This window comes from Python bivittatus, unplaced genomic scaffold (genome assembly GCF_059951505.1).
Source record: "Python bivittatus isolate LINGU-HERP-01145 unplaced genomic scaffold, Pbiv_v1 ctg000220_np1212, whole genome shotgun sequence".
NCBI classification, from domain to species: Eukaryota; Metazoa; Chordata; class Lepidosauria; order Squamata; family Pythonidae; genus Python; species Python bivittatus.
This window is the reverse complement of record NW_028277048.1, coordinates 3,602,734-3,628,401: the sequence shown is the minus strand read 5'-3', so window position 1 is coordinate 3,628,401 and position 25,668 is coordinate 3,602,734. Positions and strand designations below refer to the sequence as shown.

Below are 25,668 nucleotides of genomic sequence, written 5' to 3'. Positions count from 1 at the left end.
GAAACTACTTTCCTGGGGTGCTTCCTGATTCAAAGGTTCTTTGCCATTGTCCATACCTACCTCGGCAACTTCTGGTAAAAATACCCAAACTGTACCCTTAAATCCCAAATATGCCCTGGGCACTTTTTAAATTTTTTAAAAATTGTACTATTACAGTTTCTACCAATGGAGTTTCTTATGTCAGTGGAAGAGGGAGATTTTCTTTTTTTCTGCAGTCACCTCATGTGTCCTCTCCAGGTTAAAGGATACTCTGGAAAAGGGATAATTTATGGAGTTGATGATTAGAAAGGGTAGATTGTGGAAAGAAGGAAACGTTAGTTTCTAAGGAAACTTAGAGAGAGAAGGTAAAATATAAATGTACTTATAACTGCTGTGAAGAAGATCGGAATCCACTTCATTATTCTTTCTTTTTTCCTTCTTCTTTTCTATCTCTTTTTCTTTATTTCTTTTTCACTTTTCTATTACTTTTCTCTATTTCTCTTATCTTTACCTTAAAATTTGTCTTGTCTTTGCTGCTGGGAAAAATTTCCTTAATAAAAATTATGTATATAAAAAAGAAAATAATGAGCTGCCCAGAGTCACCCTCTGGGGGAGATGGGCGGCATACAAATTTAATAAACAAATAAATAAAATAATACAATAAATACAATGAGAGCCAGTTTGATCCAGTGGTGAAGGCGCCAGGCTAGAAACCAGGAGATGGTGAGTTCTGGTCCCACCTTAGGCATGAAAGCCACCTGGGTGACTTTGGGCCAGTCACTCTCTCTCAGCCCAACTCACCTCACAGGGTGGTTGTTGTGGGGAAAATAGGAGGAGGAAGGAGTATTAGGTATGTTCACCACCTTGAGTTATTTATAAAAATAATAAAGGTGGGATAAAAATAAATCTAATCTAATAAATACAATGAGCTTTTGTTGGAAAAAGAGAGAGGATAGTCTGGAAAAGGCTTTGAGGAGGGCAGCTAATGTAAGTGTGAGGAAGAGAGAAAATTCTTAATGTCCAAGTGACAGAAGTCTCATTCCATTGTTTTTCTTGGAGGACCTATAAATGTCATTGGACAGTGCAATAGAGCAGTGCTGCTCAACCTTGGCAACCTTAAGATGTGTGGACTTCAACTCCCAGGATTCCCCAGCCAGCATGAAAGTGGCTGGAGAGAGGCACAGTGTATGCATACGTATCTTTTGACCATAGTTGACAAATAATTTGTGAAACAGGAGAAAACGAGGCCTGACCGGCTTATTCCCTCTTTTGCCATCCCTGCTTTTCATTTGAGCTTTGCTGCACGCTGCATGACCGTGGCATCTAGATTGCTTTTGCAAGAGCATATTTGTTTATTTCAAATATATGAAACCAGTCTTTCAATTCCAAGACAAAAACAAGAAACAAGGCCACTTATTATATAGATGAAAAGCCTAAAGAATCAAATCATAGCAATGCCACAATCAAACGCAAAAGAACAGGGACGAACAGAGTATTAGTCAACCAACTATAGCAGCAGGATACCAAGCTAACTTTCCAAAAAGCCTGGCAAAATAAGAGGCTTTGATCAGCCCCTTGAGACTGAAAGAGGGCAAGCCAACTAAACATTCCAGGGCTTGGTTCTGCTAGTGAGATTATTTTGAGTGTCTGCGGAAGAGGTTAAAAAAAAAAAGATTGTGCTGCAATTGCATGGTCAAAGTCCTGACCCATTTTATGTGCAACACAGATTAAAAAAAAGGTTGGGATGTCAATTCGCAGTTGCGGGCACTGTTCTGACTTTTTTGACCCTCCTGCTGCCTGCTAGCCTATGGGCCGAGGGGCGAAGAGCAAGGCCTCCATCTAAACCAGTGTTTTTCAACCTTGGCAACTTGAAGATATGTGGACTTCAACTCTCAGAATTCCCCAGCCAGCCAGGCTGAGAAACACTGATCTAACTGATGAAAACTTTAAAGGTGATCCAAGAACTTTAAAATGTGTTGGGAAATAATCTGGAAACCAGTGTAACTTAAACAAGATGCAGTGTGGCGTGAATATATCACTGGCTGCCATATTTTATCATAGCTACAGTTTTCAAATCCTTTTTAAGAGCAGTCCCACAAACAATATATTTGAATAATAACACACTAATCTTTGGGATTTTCTTTTGATTTATCACATACATAGCTGCTCCATTACAATTGTTTAGAGCCCTTCTCTGTGGCACTGGTTTCCACCAATGTATAATGATCCCATTCAATATCAGGACTGGTAATTAATCCATTTCCTTCTCATTTAATGAAGGGCTGAATGAATTCTCTGAGCACAAGAGAAAATAGATCATTTTGGTTAGAGATGTTTTACTTTTAGTTGTATCTTCATCATTAAGGCAGCTATCGACACATCTTTCCAGGAATATCACACCTCCCCGTTTGAATGCTTCTCTTTCATTTAGATAGTCCTCTTTTTCTTAAGGGAGATCATGTAACCAAATCTGATTGGTCACATGGTTTGGGAGAAGTTGCCTGTTTAGTACATAATTCCTGATTGGGTGACTAATCCAGGAAATGCTGGCCTATTTGGGCATTTGTGACGTCATCACGTGGTCCAATATAATTCTATCTACATTTCTATGTTAATGCAGGAGCTGTGCAGAAGGAAAAACAGCTAGGCACTCATAGAAGAGAATGGCTAATATAATCCTTTCCAAGGTTCTTGGGTAGGAGATGAGGGAGAAGCATCTGAGAATAAATAAGGGCTCAAAGTGGCCGTGTCCATCCAAGTACTAAATAGGCAGCTTTCTGGGCTCCAAAGCTGATCACAAAGGAATGACTTTATTGCTGACTATAGGTCCCATGTCATAGCCAGAAGGCTGCCAGTCATTCAAGCTTAGCTTACATTTGACATTTCACTGCAATGATAGCAACAGTCTCCAGCACAGGAAGCTCCTTGGTTCAACAATTGCTGTGTCAGTGTAACTATAGAACGGCATTCTGGATTGTGCTGGGTAGACCATGCAGGATGAAGTGACACAGGAGTAAAAATTCAAAATCTTCATCATGAGTTTAGGGCCTCTCCCTACTGCTGAGCTGAAGTGCTGTCCACACATCCTTGAGTGGCAAAAAACCCCTTCTGCTGGAACTTGTCTCTACTCATTGCTGATCCCTGTCCTGCCTCTATTGCTTTTGCTCCCAGTCACAGCTAGTCCCCTGACATTACTCCAAGGTGACAAAACCTAACAGAGTTTACACACCCTGAGGCTGCACTTGGAGAGGGTGAAGATAAGAGGAGAAAATATTATTCCAAGGCTGCCTCAGTGCTGGGCTGCTGGGGACAAGATGAAGGCAACTTCATGGGGACATGGCAGAACCCAGAGATTGCCAGGGCATGTTTATGCTGTGGGTAGGTGCAAGTGGGGAAAGGCCCTAAGTCCCTGTACATACAGCAGCTTTTCAGAGGCTATGAGGCGATAAGTTGTCTTCTCATTTTCTGCGTCCACCGTGACTCCCAGTCAAACTGACTTTGTCGGATTTTACAGCACTTCAGATTATAATGTGTGAAAAAACAAGAATGAGCCCCCCCCAGAAGAAGTGCAGCTGTTACCTAAAACAGGCATACATTTGGGATGCCTGTCGTGGGTGACTAATGGACAGCTTAGCCAAAGCAATGTCAACTAGCTCTTTTAAGAAATAGAAGTTCACCTATGTCCCTGCCTCCCTCCCAAATATATTCTCACCCTTTTTATTTTGGTCATTGTGCCCCATCCAACAGTTTATCAAACAACTTTTTCGTCCTAAAAAAAAAATGAGCAGGCCTCTTGCCCCTGCATCTTCTTCACTGTATTTGAAAAACTGCTGAAGCAACATTGAGAGGTGACCCCAGTGCTGTAAGAGGAAGAGGCCCTTCTCATTGCTCAACTAAAATCAAGTCTGCGCACAGCCTTCAAGCCTTTAGATCATGAAGGTGCCAAAATACGATATCGTGTCATCCTTGTACAACAACAGCTCCCTGTCCGTTACTTTGATGAACACTTCCTCCTCCTCCTCTAGATACACCACCCCGGCAACAAAGCTATTGCGGTACCACTGTTCGCTGTCCTTCCAGTTGCAGTACGTAATGTAGTTGGTCAGCAGCATTATCTCCTTGGGATACCGAGATGTCCTCTTGTAAATGCTGTGGGTGAAAAGGGAACTTCTCTGGTGTTTGGATGAACAGCTTAAATATACCAAGTTGAGTTTTGAGTAGACATAGTAGTGCCCAGACTTGTTGCAGATCAGTGAACCGCCCTTGTAGCCCATGTCATGCAGAAAGGCAAACCCGTTCTGATGTTCCCACTTCAGGACTCCATCTATAATTGCAGTGCTGCGGGGTCCTGGAAAACACAACCATTTCTTCAGCCTTGTTTCATAGAAGGATGGGGAGGTAAGCAAGGAGATTGTATGGAATCTTCACTAATAGATCAGCAATGAAAACACATTTAAAAAGACTGGCTTCAACACATACACACACAAACATAAAGGACCCTGAACACTGGAGAATCATTGCCTCAATTTAAGCTGAAATTTCATTTTGGGAAGGAGAAGGGCAGTGAGCTCTGAGACTTTACCACCCCCACCCACTCAGCCAGTTCCTTTCAACATAATACCCCCACATATGGATGCTGCTTTGCTGTAGGTATAAAGCAGCTTTCTCTTTGCATTCATTTTTTAGCCCCCAATGTGGTGTAGTGGTGAAGGTGTTGGAGTGGGACTGAAGGAGTCCACCCTCAGCCATGATGCTCACTGGGTGACTTTAGTAAATAATCCCTCTCTCTTTCTCATCCCACCCTCCCTCATGGGGTTGTTGTAGGGATACATTGGAGAAGGGAGTACAGCTTATGCTCCTGGAAGAAAAGTGGAACAGAAATCTAACGGAGAAATAAATGACAACCAGAATGTCTGAGTTAATGTCACATGTAGGTGGTCTCAGCAACTTTAAGATGTGTGAACTTCAACTGCCAGAATTCCCCAGCCAGGTTTCAAGGATTCTGTCTTGTTCACCTCCAGTGAAGTAGCCCTACTTCAGTCTCCATGCATGTAAAAGCTGAACAGAAACATGGTTTCATGAGGAGATTTCTTACCTAGTGTCAGGTGAGCAGACGGCCTTTTGATAGGATGCTTGGGAGGAGCTGTTAAAAACAATGAGGTGAAACTGATCATGATCAAAGCAGGTACCATGCTGAGAAGGCTCTACACAAGCTCAATGCAAGCTATGAAGGCATATTACAAATACTGCAGTTGATAAAATGCAATTACATATTTAAAAATAAAATGCATTAATTATATGCATTAAAACTAACATTAACATACAATCAGTAAAATTTCTCACCCCGTATGAAAACCATAAAATGAAATGCCTTCACTTAAGAGCACTAAAAAACAATAAAAAATAATAGAGATCTCTAAAATGCATTAGCATCTTACATATTCATAGTATTCAGATAGAGTTTACCACTTTTCACCAGACTGATTAAAAATATCTTTCTAACAAAATACTAGAATTAAATATTAGAATTAATAAAAATGCAAAGTTTCTTATTAAGCTGATTACAAAGTGTGTGAGTATTTGATTTATAGCCTGTCTTTTTATTCAGGCAAAACAGTCTAAGCGACTAACAAGACAATACAAAATGCACAGAAAATAATAAAAGATACATTTTATTCGTTTATTTATTCAGTTTGCATAGCTGCCCATCTCACATTTTTGATTCTGGATGGCTCACATAATTAAAAACAACCAAATAACATAACCAATAAACAAAATCCAAAGATCAGTAAAATCCAATAACCCCTTTAAAACCAAATTAAGAACCCAATAAAAAACCAAAACTACGATTGAGAAACAGAAAAAAACAGACAAGTGAAAGTCATGAATATAGTCATCTGGCAGGCTCTGTAACATCACTGGACCCCCAGGCATGTTGGCACAACCATGTCTTTAGAGCCTTTTGGAAGGAAGCCGGGTCGGGGCCAATCTACCTTCTGGTTGTGGGGGGGGATGATATTCCAGAGGGCAGGGGCTGCGGCAGAAAAGGGACCTGTCAGATGAAACTCCTTAATAGATGGGACCCGTAACATGCCTCTTCTGCCAGACCTGATGGGATGGGTAACCGAGGAGATGCTGTCCCTCAAATGATATTTTAAATAACATTAAAAAAGGAACTAAAAATCCAGCCAAGAATGCTAAAATTGTTCTTAAAACAGTTCAAAAGGCCTGATTGTTATAGCTGTTTTTCAGCAAGAAGAGAAAACGGGACTACCCGTTCTCTTGAGGGAATTTTTCCATAGTTTGGGAGCAACAGATGAGGTCCTCCCCTTGCATTTGCTGGCTAGACTTTGGAGGATAGGAGCATCTGTCAAAGAGCTCCTGAAGCAGGACCTGGTGCCCAGACAGATACAGAATGGAAAAAGTAGTCATTCAGATAATCAGATGCTGATTAGGACTTTATAAATCAAAGCCAGCGCCTTAAATTTAAATTTAAATTGTGGAAAACAATTTAATTGAATTAAAGGGAATTAAACAAGAGCATCATGTTGCTCTTTTTTATTCAGTTAGGCAAACCAAGGTCCACGGCAGAGATGGTTTCACCTGGCCTACACTAATGTCTGAGAAAACTGCATGGTCTGGCCAGACAAACTGCGTTTATTATTGCTTCAGTTGCTAATTCAGCCTTTTCTGGTCTGGTTGCCTTCAGAGGCTTGGAGATTACAACTCCCAGAATTCCAATAGTTATCCTTGCTGGGAATTTTGAACGTCATACTTCAGCACACGTGGAGGGACCAGGTGGGAAAAACAGTGCTCAAATAGTAACTCATGTGGCTTGTTTGTTAATAGACATTTCCTGCTTTCACTGTTTCCACTGCTGTATCTATCAAGAGGTATACATCTTTTTTATAGACCCCCACACTCCCACAACCTCTGACCCACAGCATCACTCCATGTTTATAATTAGGTTACTATGAATTGTTCCACTGATGTATTGTACAATATTTCCTTAAAGCATGGAAGAACTGACACAGTATGTACCCAGAAGTGTAGCTGAGAGGATGGGTAATGGAAGGTGGAAGAAGGTCCATTTTAAAGATTTGATTTGATTTTTTTTTACTCACCCTTGGGTAATTACAGAGTTGCTATTGTATTGGGTCTTATTATATAGTGACAAACTGATCAATATTTGACTATAGTACCCTGATGATGTCAAAGCCCGGTCAAAAGGGGCATTCATCAGTAATCTTCCAGCCCTCAACAAGCTTGCTCTAAGTAGTTTTAAGATGATCCCATTTGTACTGAGACATTTTGACAACTTGCAAGTTATTCAGTCTGGACTGCAGGCTACCACTCCCAGTCGATAATTCCCTCACTGCTGTGCCCTCCCACCATCCTGTTTCAGGAAAGCAATTGCCAATAACTTTCCATCTTGTAGGTGGTGGTCCTGGACATATATACTTCTCTCCCTCTCCCTCTCCCTCTCTTATCTATTTGTCATATCTATCTATCATCTCTCTCTCTCTCTCATCTCTCATCTATCCTTGTCTATCTCCAGTCACTTCCACTTAGCTCTAGGCTGGAAATTTTTTTTTAAAAAAAATCTGTTAACCAACTCACATTAGACCAGAGTGGTAGATTATAGTCCATATCCTGCAGTGAAGAGGACTTCATCTTGCAGTGGATTAATTCAGGATGGTGGTGGTGATGATGATGATGATGATGATACAGCATGTGTGTGTGTGTGGTATGCATCTGCATACATATAGGCACGCAAACACACATACGCATGTACAAAGTCAAAGTATCGAAATGTAAAAACCCTTCTACCTCAGGTGAGTGGAAAAACATTAATATGGTAAACCCCTGAATTTATTTTAAAAAGAAAAGGCCCGGGGGGAAAACTAATAATAATTTTTTAAATGCCAGGTTCTGAACCACCAAAGATCATAGCCACTGTACTATTTTAGCTTGGGAAACAATTAGAGTGAATGATAAGCACTGGCTCCATTGAAGAGGCAGCCCAGCGTTCTGCAGCGCTCCAGGCAATGTAACATGAAAAAATGCACTTTAGACCTGTTTCTGCTCCAACGCACTCTGGGGTTACTTTGATGGGGAATGGGAGAGTAACAGATGATGAAGTCATCTACCTCTGCCCTTCAGAAATAGTTGCCTGCCCATTCTGGTGATAGGGCAACTGGGCAGTATCAAGAAGCCCCCAGATCGTTTCAAATTTCCTTCAGCTCAGAGGAATGCTTTGGAATAAAGAGGGGACATGCAGGTATGTTTATTACAGGAGCAATACCCACCACAAGCAATAAACTGTTAAACAATTAAGGAATGGTGTTTTTTTTAAAATAGTATTCCTGAACGTCTAATTTTTTAAAGATCAGATGAGGATCTTTGGACACTAACAGATCACTAGCCAATGGACTACTTAACGCTTACCAGGTTCTGTTGCAAAGTGAATCTGGGAAGTGGTAATCTGTTAAGCCTTAACACTTAAGAGAACTATGCACTCATACTCTATCTTTTGTAAAGTCAAAACACACTGGTGATTGAGTTGAATTGCTTTCCTCTTTCCTTTATTTCATTACAAATTAATAGTATTTCACTATTGGAAAGAAAATGGAAACCAGTGAGAAGACACCAGTAACTGTGAGTATATATATACACTCACACCCGTTGTGTGAGGCAGAATGGGCTAAAAGAGGATCATTCAAGGGGCATTCCTCAGTAATCTTCCAGCCCTGCAAAGAGTGAAGGAGTAGCATATAAACCAGTGTTGTCCAAACTTGGCCACTTTAAGATGAGTGGACTTCAACTCCCAGAATTCCCCAGCCAGCATGGCTGGCTGGGGAATTCTGGGAGTTGAAGTCCACTCATCTTAAAGTGGCCAAGTTGGACAACACTGATATAAACTGACTGAATCTGCAGTGTAGAAACATTCACTTAGCACTGGAAAGGTTGATAGTATGTGCCATCAACCTGGTGCTGACTCCTAGTGACCACATAGATAGATTTTCTCCATCACCATCTCTCCCTAACCTGGTCCTTTGCTTCATGGAACTGTCATATATGGGAAAGGAACTTTCTGTAGCACCATGTTAAACTATGTGTGGAATCTGCTTTCATTTTACTTCCTGCTAATTACAGAAAAATAATGACTCTGCAGGACTTGAAGGCTATTATATGGAAGCAACTCTAGGCGAAGACTGAAACAAAAGAGAAGAGAAATTTACCTTGTATACTTTTTTCAGCAGTCACATTGGCTGTTCCCTAAAAAAAACAAATCCAGAAGACAATTGTCAGTAAACCAATTAAAAAGGTAGTAGAAATTCACCTCCCAACAGCTCTCATTCTGCTATGCATACATGCCACTTTTCAGCCAAAACATTATTAATTATTTATGACATTTTTTTGGAATATTAATTTCCAGCAAAAGAAAGGGGATCAGAGTTAAAAACCCAATTCTGAACCAAAGTCTGGATTCCCACATGTTACTCTCCTCTATTTCTCCAACAGGAGCAAACTCTCTTTGCAAAAAACTAATCAATACAATAACGGGCAGATGGGGCAACTACAACAGAAGTGAAATTAAGGTGAGTTAACCTTCCATCCTGACAGCATTTTAAGCAAGAAAAAAAGCTTATAACTGCAGAGTTGGATCCTCAGACATTACAATTGCACTTATATGTATTTCACATTTTATCCACCTGGTCTACTGCATCAAGCCATGATGGCAACTTAGAACTCTCCAGGTCACTATTATACAGCAAAAGTCATCACAGAAACAATTTATTAGTGGCTTTCATTTGACAGATGCTTTCCATGTTGAAAGAAATACCAAATGGTTCATATGGCCTTTTCATTTGGAAGAGGCACCCAGAAATACCTAAGGCAGATGGTTGGCAAATTACTATTAAACACCCAATAAGTACTGAAGAATTGTTCTTTGGATTAGAAGCATTAGATTAGATCAGATCAGAAACTCAGATCTGTCCTTACTGAATTCATAGGTTGCATTTCCATTTTGCATGCTTCCAGGAGGTCAGGGAACACTCTGAAAATGCAATTATTTCACTTGTTCTGGGTCACCATCTGTGTGCTCATCCACACACCTTGGTTTTGCATCAGCTGTTTCAATGCACAGAGATCATCCATTGATCTGGACTGGTCAAGATACCCTCACAGGAGTCCTTAAAACTCAGTCATTCTTCATTTTGAAGAGTTGAGCTATCACTGAGAGTGCCCTGTGCTGAAGCCTCTTAAGAAAGGATAGACAGTGGCTGGTAACATTCTGCAAATGCCTCAGCAAGGGAAATCCGAGAAGACATAAATGATGGGTGAAAATAGCTTATATTTCTTAGAACTTGCCTATCCCTGCCCCCAAATCTAGTTGCATTTGCAAGAGCAGAAAGTCAGTCTGAACGGAAACCAGCAAAAACAGAGGAAGAGAACTCTCCTTTTTGCATGAAAACCTATGCTACAGTGGTTCCACTAGAAATGTGATAAGAACAATAGAAATGTGGTACAGCAACCTCCTAATGCTGTATATCCTGATCAGTCTATATATGTGTGGAAATAAATCTTAAATCACAGAAAGTCATGAATAATAGTAATAATAATAATAATAATAATAATTGTTGTTATCATTAGTTTAGGTATGCATTTATGCTTTTATGTATGTATGATTAATTTGGTTTTTATTGTATATCTCTATAATTGAGGACAGTCAGGGGCTAACTGTAAAAAAAGAAAGTTGTGCTTCTCATTGGAAATTACATATAATCCCTTCCATAGAAGAATGACAAATTAAGTTGTGGGAGATGTCAAAAATAACCTCATATTTGAAAAATAATGCAGAATTCAATTCAACATGGAAACCATTCCTAGATTAAGTGGCTTGTAACACATCTGAAGTTTGGGTCTCTTTCAACATAAGGTTTTAACCCCAAGCCAGGACAGAGGGATACCGTTTTTCCCTACTTTTGCACCTTTACCAGCAGTTAGTAATCCATAAATGAGCGAAAATTTACTATCCTGGAGGGCTCTAGGATAAGACGTCAACTGCCTGCTAGAACTACAGTGGTTAGAATCACACATCAGGCTAAGTCACGATCAGCCATGGTTTATGAATAAACCTTAGTGGACTTGGTTCACACATTTTGTTTAGCTATCTGCAATGATTTACGAAGCATACAATGGCTGGTTTACAGAACATGCTAACGAAAAAGCAGGCGAGACACTGCATCGTGGCTTAGAGCAATGTGTGAAGCCCAGCCTCTGTCATTTTCTCCTTAGCAGATTTTCTTATAGGACAAAGGAGGAATCAGTAGAAAAATATAGGAGGATTCCAAATAGAAGATGTTTTCAGCTGGCCTCTCTGTCCAATTCCCTGAAAAGAAGCAAGGTGGCTGTATAATGACATTTTGATTTCCATCTCATACAAGAAACATTAAAAGAAACTAAAAAATGGCAGTGCAATATACTAATTATTGGTCTCGTGCTTAGACCAGATTAATTGAATAGCCTTTTAAAAGCTCTATTGTTTTAAATCACCTTTGAAATCAAAATCCTGCTGTTCAATTGGCTTGCTGGAAGACTTTCTCTCTCTCTCTCTCTCTCCACAATAATTTTTGCATGTTGAAAGCTACTTTGACTAAATTAATCATACATACATAAAATACAAGCCTCTGAATTTACCATACTTAAGAAACTATCATTCTCTTTTCTCCAACAACCCACACACATCCCTGCACACATACAAGAGCACACACCTAATACGTGAAGCAAAATGCAGCCAGACCCACAAACAGATGATAGCATAGCAATCCTGGTTTCAACTGAAGAGAAACCAAGCACTCCTCATCCCCAAGGGCACGTGGTCCAGCACATTCTTTGGTTAGGGTCCTACTCCAACTCCCTGGCCTCTCCTTTCTGTCCCACTAGAACCTCACTCGCACCGCACTGCATCACTCTCTATGACCTGTGCCATTGCTGTATCCAGTTCCTTGCGAAAGCAAATCAGGAGATAGGCTTGGATGGCTAAGCCGCTCAGCATCAGCAGCACCAGGAATCCCAGGAACAGCTGGCCAGCTTGCCATTTCTTCCGACTCCTCCGTGTAGGTGGCACAAAGGGAGCATCCCTTAGTGTTGGATCCACAACAAAAACAGAGGGGTACCCTGTTGCAGCTTCCATCATGCTATCCTTCAGGGGAAGTGTGGAAGGAACTGCAGAACCCAGAGGCGGGCTGCTTATCTGCAGACTGAGTCTTGTACATGAGAGAGAGAGAGAGAAAGCATGCAACGCCCACACCCCGGGGGAGGAAACCACAAGGTTACTCAATTGTCCTTGATACATATGATGGCCATGTTTGCTTTGGTGGGCTGGGACTTCCTCGAGGGAAGCCACTTCTCTTGTCTTTTCCTGAGTGGGTGCATCAGGTTTTTGGTTTGAACGTTGACATTTTGCGCTTCCCACATGTTGCCATGAAGGAAAAGATGTATATGACTGGGGGTAGGGCTGTCTTTCCTCCATCCAGGATTTCTGCCTGCTCCCAACTCACGGCCAGCGAAAACTGGATCCAAGGCCCATGGAAAGATAAGCCTTTGGACTGCAGGTAGGTAGAAAGAAAGAAGCGGTGGGGGTGGGCTTCTTACCCACAGTGCAAGGAAAGTGTGGTCAGGGAGACAATGGATAACCCTCACCTTTTAAAATCCACAAAACAATAGCATTTTTTAAAAACCTCTTTTTCTGATGGGGTGAACGCTTTGGTGAGAACTCTGAATGAAAAGGACTGCAAGTGAAAGCACCGTAAGTAAGTTCTGCTTTTTGAAAATGTGTTTCACTCTCTCCTTGTAATGCTGTATTCATGCAGACGGGTGGGCAGTATTTAAATCCAACACATAGACAGTTTAACAGAAAGGACAAGTTAGCCTCTGTGCTTGCCAGCCTTCTGATCTCTGGCACTCTTCAGAATTCTTGGGACCAATTGCAACCCCCAGAATTCCCTAGCAATATGGGTTACACCATGCACAGGAATCAACAATATGGCACTTCTCTTCCTTCTTTGTATGTAACTTCCATGCCTGAGCGATATCTGCAAAGGATTCCATCAGACTGTTGCATTCCAGGGAGCGCTGGGCAGTCATACACACTTCCTCTTCCCAGCTAAATTTAGACAGATTGCTCTGACTGAATAATGCCCCTTGTGCCCTTTGAATAGGCCAAGTTCTGTTGGTGTGGCTAAAGGTTTCACATGACTGTGATCGTCTTTTCTCTGATGATCAGTCCCTGATATCTCTCTGGGAAAGGTAGAACAGTTGACATGTCCCACCTACTGGGTAATAACTTCTGACAGCGTTAAACGTGCTCATAAACCCAAGCATACCCTGTGTACCAGGGCTTGACTACACCAAGCCTTAATGAGGCATCTGGAACAATCCATCTAGGAACCACTTTCTTTCTCTTTTCAGTCTTCTTTCCCTCTGGCCCTTCCTCCCATGAAAAATCATTTCCCCCCCATTTGCTCTCAGAGGCAAATATACAAAAGAATGGTCCCCTTTGTAGATGTGTGTCATGAAAACAGGAAGGCTGCAGGATCCTCTCTTTTTTCAGATGCTGACGCAATGGCAAATATTGGCTTCTCCAACACTATGAATGTCAGTCTTGGGTTAATTTCATTAATCAAGGGAAGAGAAATGGACATGGGGAAGCTTTCCCCAAGCTGGTATCTTCCAGAGGCAAGTCCAAGCTTTGACTAGATACCTGGATGGGCCTGGGTCATAGAAGGCTGCCTAGCGAAGAACTTCCAAATGGGATGCATATTGAAAGCAAGGCAGCCTGTATGTCAACTCAGATTGGCCCTGATCTTGAATGGCCTTGGTTCAATGAGCACCTGGGGTAACAGGGAAGGAGACAGGGGTGTGTGTGTGTGCATAGCTTGGTGCTGAACAAAAGAAGAAGTTCACATATTGATTTGAAATAACCACTCTTCGTAGTCTACAGCTGGACAATTTTGTTTTCACTGTCACCTGCTTGAACAGAACTTTTAAGCAGCTTTTCTTGAGGGAAAGTTTGATCTCACTTTGTCTTTCAGAAGGTCTAGCAAGGCAGATGTTCATGCTAAAGTGCTGTCCCCATTGCCAATCTGTATTCTGTTGCAGTAATGAGACTGGTAAAAAGTGTTGTCCTTATTCATTTAAGTGGGCCAAGATAAGGAAAGTGATTAATGATTCCCCTGGCTTCATTTCCCCTCCCACCAAGCATCACCTGGCAATAGGAAAAACAATAACTAGCCACAACATGGACTTAGACAACAGCTGGCTGGTGCTTGTAGTGATAGGTTTGGCCACTTGTCAAGATGCCCACACTCAACGGTGGCAGCCATTAAACGGGTGTGTGGTTTGAAGTAGATGGTTGCTCTCTTGATGCTTCTTGTAGCCCCTCCTCTGTGCTAGTCTTCCACCCCCCGTGATTTCAGGGTATTTCTGAACATGGGTCTAGCACTCTTATGGAATGATGCTAAACCTGTGTTCAGAAATAGCCCAGCTAACAGGTCACCAGGCACTGTAAGAAAATGTCAGTGCTGGCAACAAGTGCCTAAGAAATCCAACTGTGGCTATAGCTAGCCACAGGACACCCATGGAGAACACACACACACTTGTGATTGGCCCACCCAAATAATCACAGTCATCACACCATGGCACTTAACGCTATCAAAACCATAATGGAGCAGGGAAAATGGCAACTCCCCACCCCCCACCCCAGGAAACCCAAGTAACCATGTTGTGCTTTACAAACCGCAGGTGCATGATATTGTTCAAAAAGTGGTCCCACACATGCACAAGTCTTGAAAAATAATAAAACTAGAGAAAAGAGAAAAAAATATGACCAAATGAAATCCCTAGTTTGGAAAAGCACTGGAAGACCATAATATACCCAATAACAACAGAATTAGCAATTCACAACTGGCAGAACTGAGTTCTCTTTCCTGGTTTAAATCAACTTTCTATACAGGACAGGATTAATGCTCTTCCAAAAGAATGCTAGGCCTGTTTTAAACTTAGTCCATGTTAAATAAAGAGCCTGCATAAGACCTGGCAAGTGCGATAGAAAGCACCAGTTGGGCATTACGTGGGCAGATGCTTCTGTGGAAGCTGGATGCTCTGCTTCAACCCAAGCCAAGCTGCCTATGGAGGGCAGAGACCAGAGGGGAGGGGCCATGCCGAGGGCAGCCTAAAGTGACCAACAGGAGCTGGGCAGACCCAAGCTACATTCAGCAACTGCACTGTGAATGAAGCCTGCTATACAGCATGACCATGGCGAAAACTGTCTGGAGAAGAGCAGCTAAGATAACTTTAAGCTGCCTCAGCAGTTTGCTGGGAATAAGTCAAAGGCACTGTCATGAGGTCATAGCAGAACACCCCCCCCCCACTTAACTGGGCATGTTTGTGTTGCAGTTAGAGGCAAATGAGAAAGGGTCTTTTATCTTTTATGCAGTACACAGCATAGGCAGGCCTGACTTAGAGATCTTCAGCAGACTGAAAAGGCAGCCGCATCATGGTTTCAGCTGAGCTCTAGATTGCCCAATTCCTTATTTTGTTCTCAGGAACTTTGCCAGGACATAGTGCCAGTCTGGAGCAAAATGTAAGATATGAACAAAACGTCTTTCCTAATTATATAAAATAAGGGTCAGTAAGCCATATAAATAAATTTAGACTAGACCAGAACAGACTAGACTAGACTAACCAACTATTAGAGACATCATTCATAATGGCAAGGAAAGGGCTGGGGAAATAGTTAAAAGAGATCTGTTTGCTCAGCCTTGAAGGATATCCAGCTCAAGCAATTTTTGCTAAGCTGCAATCCACTTAAAACAGAAAGGAAGGTGAATTTGGCCAAGGATCTCATAAGAACACCCAGAAAAGTCATACAGAAGAAGGCAAATTCTTTTCTCGCACAAAATAATTTGACAAGTTTTTCTGTTAGTCACTTCAGAAATGACTGAGGAAAAAAAGGAATGCCTTGGGAATACAGTTGCAAATGTTTTGTTATTCCTTTTCTTTAACACTTACACTGTATCAAAGCATTCCATTCTGCTTCCATAAATGAATCCACTTTAGGATGGTCAAAAGGTAGCCCCCCCCACCTAAACACCAATTAATCCCTTTTCCAAGGCCTGCATTTCATTTTTATCATTGCCCTTTCCAGCCCTCCTTCCTCAATATCTGATTATTGTCACAGGCTTTATTTGTATATTATTGACCATGTAGCTTCCAAGCATTGATAGAAAATGATTTTCCCTCAGAAAGGATCTCTGTTGTGAAGGGATGGGAGGGGGAGCAGGGACTATTGTACTGTTCCCTAGCTGGAACATTTTTGATGTTTTAAACATAACACTTCCTCACATATTTCTCTTGGTTAATCATCTGCGGCTTTCAGCTAAGTCTTGAGGCTTGTGCAGCTAAAAACCTGATTCATAGTTGTAACCACATGCGGGGACTGGAACAATGGGGGCATAGCTGGTGGGGGGGCCCCCACAGTCTTGTGGATATTCCAGACCACTTGATTGGAATATTATGCTCTATTTAAGGGTGGTGTGGAGGAGGGACATACAGACCTCTTTCAAAAAATGTGCAGGCAAGGTTCTATCTAATTGCACCATAAGAACATAATCTTTCCACTGCTCTGGCCAATAAGAACAAAAAGTTGATTGATAAGTGCTTGCCACTTACTTGATCAGTATTAGATAATATTCTACAGAATTACAGTTTAAGTACAGCCAATTGTATTAATCCTAGTAAACAAGATCTGTTGTCTGTTCCAAAGTGAGCCATGATGCTCTTGTCTCCTGCATAAGCTTCACACTCTTTTTTATAGTAATTTTGTTAAAGATTATAATTACAATAGTAAAAACTAATACAAACTAAAAAAAGATGAAAGAATAGAAAGAAAGAGTAGAAGGTGCGGAAAAAATAGAAAAATAGAAAAGAAAGAAAAGTAAGAATATAATAAAGAAAAAGAAAAGAAATATTTAAAAAGTGACTTCCAACCTTCATCACAATTTTAGTAACTTATCAACCTCCTCTTAAAATATAAACAAATGATCTCTTCTTCCCATATCCCTTCTCTTATCTATAAACAAATCCATAAAGCACTGTCATTTCAGTCCTGGGGTTAGCAAAAGTCTATTGAGGGTCTGAGCACCAGGAGATGACGGGATTAGCCATCTTGTTCACAACCATGGTGGAGACTTTTAAAGGGCCCAAAGTTCGCAAACCTCACTTTCTAATCACTTTTGGAAATTGCCTATTAACTACTTCTAAATTATTAGAGACCTTCAGAATGACAAGTTTGAAAACGCCGGGTGACTCTGCCTTCAATCCTGAATGAAAGAACATTTTAATCATAAGCTTAAGAATGTAAAGAATCTGAAATAAACTGCGAAAAGCTAAATAAGATTTTGATCGTAGAAAGTTATAAACAGACTAAGGGCCCAGATAAAACTGAAACACTGAAACTTTTACAATAAGATTTTGGAATTAATTATAAAGAACAAACAGGTTCTTGTGGGAAATAGATTCTATTTCGGTTTTTAAAGACAAAACAAAAATTAGCAATTTCATGATTTTAAAAAATGGCCACTAGAGGGGACTGACGATTTTAGGTAGAGGAAAGACTTATAAGCCTGTAAAATGTTGCAAAATGTTCTAACAATGAAAATATTGAAGGAGGCTTTTGAAAAACAGAATCAGAAAATAGTAGCCACAATATCAACAATGTCAGTAATGATGTCTGCTTCTATCGATAAACTATCTCTAAAAGATATTATTGAAGAAATGACAGATGTAGAATAAATTTTATCTGACAAAACAGAGATGGTATCAAAAGTGGTTTTACAACTGACAGGCCAGGCGAATGACTTAGAAAAGATGTTTCACTGGATCTACAAAAGAAACTGGCTGAGGTTTTAAAATTTAAAAGGGAGATACAAATGACAAACCAAGAGAGTGACTTGGATAATTTTTTCCTGTTGGATTTACAAAAGAGGCTTATTAAAGCCTCAAAGAACTCTGTGCGATGGGGAAATGAAGAGAAATAAAATACTGCAACAATATTTGAATGAACTAAGGTTTAAGACGGTTAGAACTAAAAGGAAGGAAAATAAAGTTGGCTTATTTGATCAAGGTTAAAACAAGAAATGTTACTTCTGGCAACCCTTTATGGACTTTCTGCTGACACCAGGACTGAACAGATGATGTTTTATAGATAGGAGAAGGGATATGGGATGAAGAGATAAATGTTTGTCATCTTAGAGGGGGTGAAGAGTCACTACATCTGTTTATACTTGAGATAAAGATTGGAAGTTACTTCTTTATATAATTTTTCTTTCTTTATTATAATCTTACTTTTCTCTTTCTTTTTTTCTTTTTTATGCCCTTTTACTCCTTTCTATTCTCTTTTCTTTAAGTTTAGTTTGTATTACCACTACTAACAAGGTCCTTGGAATGTCAGGTGATTTATTTTCTGCTGAGCTAGCATGGTTTCCTTGCCAGACTGACTTCCTACATGAGTAGGTGTCCTTGAAGACCTGGACAGCACACTGGTGTCCTTGAAGACCTGGACAAGTATGATTTGGAATGACTCCAGAAAACTTCTCATGAGCACAATCCAATAATGTATGCATAAATGTGATGATATGAAAGCCAGTTTGGTGTTGTGGTTAAGGCACCAGGCTAGAAAACAGGAGACCCAGAGTTCTAGTTCCTGCTTGAGGCACGAAGCCATCTGGCTGAGCTTGGGCCAGTGCCGCTCTCTCAGCCCTAGGAAGAAGAAGGCAAGGGCAAACCACTTCTGAAAAAACTTGCCAAGAAAACTGCAGGGACTTGTCCAGGCAGTCGCCAGGAGTGAAATCACACCTGTACACACACAAAAGCTATGATAACTCCTTTGTCAGCAGCAGAACTGGAAAGCCAATTAATTTCCTTTAGTTCACCAAAGTCCACTTGACATCTCAACAGATGAGGAATGAGTGAATGCATTAAAATGCATCGATTTGCATTAAAATTGTTATCAGCCATAAGCAGTATAACTTAATGCAATTGCAAGATACGTGAATTTCTATTACCTGGAACAGTTTGTGTCTCAGCAACCCCCCTCCTGCCCAGTATCGAAGCTGACGGTTGGCCCTCCTGTACATTGCTGTGGGTGGCCTGTCTGTTCTTTAATGTCCTTTTCTTAGAAAATCTTTCTCTCTGTTTCAGTTCAGTTACCATTCCAAGAGATGTTTTAATTCCTCTTACTTAGTATTAGCTAGCAGAAATTGCTCATAAATGGCCATTATTGTATGTGCTGCCAGCAAACAATTTTTTGCTACTAAATCCATACCAGTCTTTGAACAAAGCTTTTTTGATCTAATATTCTCTTAGCCACTAAAAACATTTCTCCTCCAGTGCAACTAGTTCTTCACCCTCCCCATCTAATATGGAAGTGGCTAGAATGATTAGAAACACTGAGATTCAACTCACTCAGTGACACATTTTGACTGTTCCGATATAAGTTGTCATAACATATAACATAACATAATCATAACAGTTATCCTGCCTCTTCTTAGTACTTTTTCTTCAATACTTCTTAGTTTGCTTTTCTCTTCAATCTTATCCTTTTGAAGATGCTTATTTCTGTTAGCATTCTTAGAACTGAAAATAATGTTGTTGCCCATGGGACCAAAATAAAGTCAATAGGATAAAATCTTAATTGATAAACAGCACATGACAGTGATGCTCCCACATTTCAATTAATTGCCTTTTTATAGTTTCTTCCAGATAACAAATTATGCAATGTTCTTAATCCATCTGGCCAGTTGAACTAATTCCTACCCCTTTCCCTACCTCTAATCTTTCATTTATATTTTTAGGGCTCATTGATGCCATCTTGTTTCATTGCCTGTGGCTGCTGCATAGCCACATACGCTAGCACAAGCTTCTCGTTGGGGCATGTGAGTAATGTCCTGACGCATGTATTTAAATGGATGGAGCCTGCATCGCACCGTCATGTGCTCCCCTTGCTACCCCTTGTGGCCTTCCTTCATCAGAATTCAAGGCAGTTCAGAGGAAAACATCAGTAAAAGTGGGAACTGCACCAGTGTTGTAATGTCTAAACATTTTTTTCAGTACTGCAATCAGCTATGCCAACCCCCAGAATATTCTATTGAAAACCTTAACCTGAGTTTGGTGACTATACTGGCATAAACTTTGCTGCCACCACTGACAATCTCAAACCTTCCCTAGCCCAACATGCTGCCCTCCTTATTTATAGCGTACAAGGGGTGTTGAGGACAAGGACTAATGGATACCCACAGCCTGCCAGCCTGCCAGCCTGCCAGCCTGCCGTCCTTCCTCCCTCCCTCCCTCCCTCTCTTTGTCAACAGCCAGTGAGAAAACAACTATTAGTCACTATCCTCAATGTAGACAAGGTTGAGGTTGGGGAAGAGGCAAATTCTGACAGATGGCTAGGCCAGCAGGTTTAGCCATCTGCCAAAAATCACTCTGATGTATTGCAATGTTTTCTGTGGATGTGTTCAATGAATGTTTTGTAACAATTAAACTGCATCAAATCATTTCTATCTGCAACGGTAGAAGGACTCTTCTGCTTTCCTTAGACTTTCTGCTCTGAGGGACTGGAAGAATATTTCCTCTGAGTGGATTTGGGACATGCCAGGATGGGGCTAGGGAAGGCTGGAAGGCAAACTCCCACTGTGCAAGCAGAAATCACTCAGGAACTGCTAGATGTACCCCAATAATTGTACAGTTATTCCACTCTTCCATTAAAGAGCTCCCCCTATCCCAAAGGAAGCTTTTGGTTACTTCTCATTCATGCCCTGCTTAAAATTAAATGCTCTAAAGTCAGTCATTAATCTATTAAGAGTTAAGATTGTGTCCAAGCCTATGGAACTGAAACCTCTGCCTTCAAAGCAACCCATTAAAACTTAGATTGTATGTTTCTTTCGGCACAGCTATATCCTCAAGCAGTTTGTAAAGGGCCAGGTAATATCCACCCACCAACTCATCCATTCATCACTAAAACAGTACTTTGTAATCTGCTCAGAGAACTTCAATTATTGGATAAATCAGAAGAAGAAAAAATAATAATCCTGAAACATAATTGTTTATCTGTATACTACTAAAGCTCTCATTGTGTTTATCTGTTTGTATCCTCAAGTTAGCCCAAATGGTGCATTATACCACAACAATGTTTGAATCAAGGTACCTAAAATCTGCTAACTTAAAGAATGCATAAAAAATCTGGGACCCATTACTCCTGTGGAATTGAAATGTCCATGATCTTCAGACCAGTTTTATTTGCAAAGTTGTGGCCGTTGCAGCATCCCCGTGGTCATGTGACCATGATTTCCGATGTTCCCGGCCAGCTTCCCACAAGTAACATCAATGGGGAAGCCAGCAGGAAGTTGGAAGTCGCTCCCACCCCCACTGCTTTTTTGCCCGCCCATGGTCATTCTGTTTATCTGTTTAGGTAAGTAAATACTGACTTATTATTGAAGTTCATTTGCCACTACAATTATTTTTCTATTTATAATATATACTCTTCTTAGATGATCATGGGATCGTCCGGCATTGGGGTAAAAAAAAATAGGTCAGCCTAAAATTTAATGTTCATTCTGGTCACATCACACTGCACTACCTTTCTCTCAAAGGATGACCCAATGGGTCACAGGATTGTCTAGTTAACAATTAACAGGACACCAAAGTAAGAAATAAATTCTTTATTTTATATATAAACAATTTAGAGAGAAAGTGGGATAGCAAAATGATAGAAAACTAAACATTCAAGAGGGAAAGTAACATGTATGTATCGGCTCAAAAATCTATCTTCTAAGAATTTCCTATCATTGATTCGCCTGTACCTTAAGCACCGCAGCCAAACATAGTTAGTGTGTTGGACAACTGGGCAAAGTCATTGCACAAAGTCTGGAATTCTTCATCCTGACATTCATCATCATTTGGCCATCTCTCAATCCAGGTGTTCTTTGTAATGGTGTAGGACATTCTGGAAACAGGAAACAGGATAGCTTAAAACATAGCTGCACTGTGGGAGCAACTTGCTAGGTTTGGACTGAATCCAAATATATTTTTCAATCATTCCATCCTCTTAAATATGGCAGTTTAATTTCAGTTTTGACTTTACGGAGAAAGAAGAAACTTTTCTTTTTCCTTAAAAGCCCCATTCTAAAACAATTGAATTCTGGGAAATTCAAATGGCTTCTGTCATAAAACATGATTGCTACAACAATGGAAAAATACACCCTCAAGAATTGCAAGGTTTGGCAGTATGCAGATGTGACAAATTAATGAATGTATTCAGTGATAAATCAGTTTTGTCTGATAGATTGCTTCTCCCCAGTCCTAGAACTTAGACATTTCAACTGAGATGCATACAGGTAGTCCCTAGTTTAAGACCAAGTTCCATTCCCAAAATTTGTCCTTAAGTCACATTTGTGCATAAGCCAGAACAGTAGTATTGTATAATACTGTATAAGTAGTACTGTGTAATTAACTTGAACCATTGTGTAATTAACTTTGTGTATTTAACTCGAATTTTGCTACAATAGGCTCTGTTCTTAACTATGGGTCGTCCTTAAACTGGGCATTCTTAACCCAGTGACTACCTGTAGTAGAATATTGGATCTATGTATACACGTATACTATCAACAAAAAATAATAAATATGCTTGTGAAACCCAAATGGAATGAAAAATCCTTCCAATGAGCTGCAGCTAGAACTTCTCAAAGTCAACCAGGCATAGAGAATAAGAGATGCATCAGGCTTGTGGTAGCTAAAGCAATTCAGGAAGATTTTAAGAAGTGTTAGATAAGAAATGAGAAAATCCTTATGTTCCTCTGGAAGGTTAAACCACCCAAACAATATCTCAGGAAGAATGAGTATCAACCCTAATGCTTTTAAAGACACCTAAACAACAGATGCTTGTTCCTAAACATACAGTGATAATCTACACAGTCTCCTTCAAGTATATATTTGAGCGTTTAGAGACGAACAGCTAGATGCAACCCTTCCTTTATTTATTTGACTGTATCATAGAAACAGTGGTGGAAATAATTCAGAACAAAGTGAAAGCAATGGATTGGACTAGTAGGTCTGGACTGCAAAAATTTGGACAACCACTAGTTAGCACAAAGAGATACAGAACACTTTCACTCTTTGCTGCCATCATGTCCAGATCTTTGCAGCCCAGCTCTGGAGGTGCTGGGAGACTTGAGGCAGTGGTAGAAAAGACCCTTCCAGGCAAGTGCAGCTGTTCAGTATGACATAGAGCATACGAACTGTGTGGCCTGAAGCACCTGGGTGAAAGCTTTTTATTTATTTATATATAAATGAACGAATGAATGAATCTAAAAATCATGGTTAATGTTCTTCCACAGTCTTCCCCAAAATGTCATCTGTAACCTACAGAAGTCTTCTGTGGCATCCAATAAATCTGAGGAAGCATGGCTACTTTTATATTAACTGATTCAGATTATGGTTGCTTTTGAAGTTGTAACACAACATTCTATGGCACTATAGATGCATTGTTAGGCGTTCTGTGGATTTGATAGCAGAAAAGCAAAGTCTATACAATTTTAGAAAATTAAAAAATGAGTGAAATACATACTCATCTTTCATGGGCCACAGGTCACTGCTGAGACCCCAGATCAGATAGTTGTTGTTCACCTTCAGATTCAGAGCCTCCTTGCAATTCATTTGACTTACATACTGTCGGGGCTTGGCTTGCGGATTTCGGTCAGTGCCTGCAGAAATCAGATAAAATCTGAATAAATATTTCAATAGGGGTATGGCCTTTCATTGGTTTAATACATATCTTTATTATATAACTACTGGCAAGCAATCAGAGAAGAAGGAGTAGCTGTATTTAGTGGGAAGGAGATGAAAGGACAGTGCATTCACCTTTTCTTAAACTGCTATTGATCCATATTAATCACCCTGGGGGAAACAAACCATCTTCTCAGCTTTACATTTTTCCCCAGAGAGGCCAGCTATATATAACATTGATACTGCAACATCTGAGGCTAAAAAACCAGTTCCCTATCTCATTACTGGAGCACTTCTCATGCTTTACAAAAGTACCACTCTAACAACATCCCTCTGTTGATGATCCAGAGAAGATTCCTATCAACAGAACTGAAAGGAGGCAATTTTTGCAAAGGGAAGGGAGGCCATTGGCAACCCCCCACAACAGATCCTTCCCACACTCTTTTGGAGGGTCTTCCAACTCACTGGAGCAAATTGATCAGGATACAGAAAACTGGTAGAATTGATAAAAATGGTCTCTCCCCATTCTTGTGATGAAACCCATCTCTAGATCAAAAAGCCTCCCAAGAGACAAAATCCAGAATCTTTATTTAAAACAGAAACATTCCATTTAGAAAAGTCCTGCTGTGAGTTTGAATAAGTGATAATGTGATAATGATAAGGAACAAGGTACTCACTTTCCTTAAAGCAAAGAAAAAAGAAGGAAGAGACCAATTTAAAGCCATGCTCTTCTTACAAGCAGAAAAATACACCATTCCTGCATTATTTATGCACCCTTATTGTAACTAGAAGCATTAAAAGGAGGACTTTATTTTAAGAAAGGATTTGTTTATTACATTGTACACTATCCCACATTCCTTTTGATAATTCACAAAGGTACAAATAGGGGAAGTTTGAAGGAATTACTGAAAGACATTTGTGAGGGTGATGAATCCCCAAGTGTTACAAAAGATTCTGGGAAATATTCAATCATGCACATTTTGAGAGAACTTCTATCTGACTGCCAGTGGGAAATACTTCACTGTTCTATAGAAACTTGGGCTTCTGGGCAATCAAATATGTCCTGGGAAACATTGAGGTTTCTGATCATACAGATGAAAATTCAGTGGGTAAGTGACGTTCCTCTGATATCTGGGTGACTCCCACCCTGTTGGCCTTCCAGAAAGTTTTCAAGGCCGCAGGTTAGGGGGATTGGGGCCCCTGTCAGGTAAGGTTGGGGGTGTGGATGTTGTCAGCTGGACTCACCCTTTGTTCTTGTTCTTTATTCCTTTTCTTTTTGTAACGTTAATATATTGCATTTTTACTTTGTTTGATTTTATTGTACACTGCCCAGAGTCAGTTTGGAGTTGGGTAACATTTAAATTGAATACATTAAATTAAATTAAGTAGACTAATGTGAACTTTCCAATGAGGTTCAAGTGAACTTTCAGATTTAAAGAAAACATTTCCAATATCTAACATATACTTTATTTTAGGGGAAAATTCTTACCTGCTTTAATAACTTCTAAGACTTCCATTAAATAGACAACATTACCATCTTTTTCTTCAGTTCGAAGCAGCTTGGTTTTGTAGACTTTTAAAAACAAAGACAGAAATGATACTCATTAAGATAGCTGATTATTTTTCACCAGGAGTGACTTAATCAGTGAGGCATGGGTACTGCTAAAGTTTCCACCTATACTATGGGCACTTCCAGGTTGGATCTTTGTGGCAGTCTAGAATCCACCAGGTGAGGCCACTGAGTACTAGCTCCACTGTGGGGTTCATGAAATGGAGGCAAATTGTGTATTTTCTCTTGAGGTGCTGCAGTTATGTGGGTATGATGATATTGTCAGCCTT

General features: G+C 40.3%; 2 protein-coding genes across 2 annotated transcripts in view; both read right to left on the bottom strand.

Annotated features, from left to right (window-relative positions):
- Positions 1-1,369: 1,369 nt before the first annotated feature.
- TNFSF14 (TNF superfamily member 14) lies at positions 1,370-12,227 on the bottom strand. Its single transcript, XM_025163892.2, has 4 exons — positions 11,969-12,227; positions 9,222-9,258; positions 5,075-5,122; positions 1,370-4,327 (listed from the first exon to the last, which is right to left on the bottom strand). The coding sequence occupies exons 1-4, from the start codon at positions 12,182-12,184 to the stop codon at positions 3,906-3,908; spliced, it is 723 nt and encodes a 240-aa protein (XP_025019660.1). The 5' UTR covers positions 12,185-12,227; the 3' UTR covers positions 1,370-3,905.
- A 9,525-nt stretch (positions 12,228-21,752) lies between these two features.
- The window catches only part of C3 (complement C3), a 63,042-nt gene continuing 59,126 nt past the window's right edge, over positions 21,753-25,668 (bottom strand). The window contains exons 38-40 of the mRNA XM_007423893.3: positions 25,319-25,402; positions 23,672-23,807; positions 21,753-22,051 (exon numbers count right to left, since the gene is read on the bottom strand). Of these exons, the coding sequence (XP_007423955.1) occupies positions 21,910-22,051; positions 23,672-23,807; positions 25,319-25,402 (362 nt within the window). The 3' untranslated portion in view covers positions 21,753-21,909. The remainder of the gene's footprint in view (positions 22,052-23,671; positions 23,808-25,318; positions 25,403-25,668) is intronic.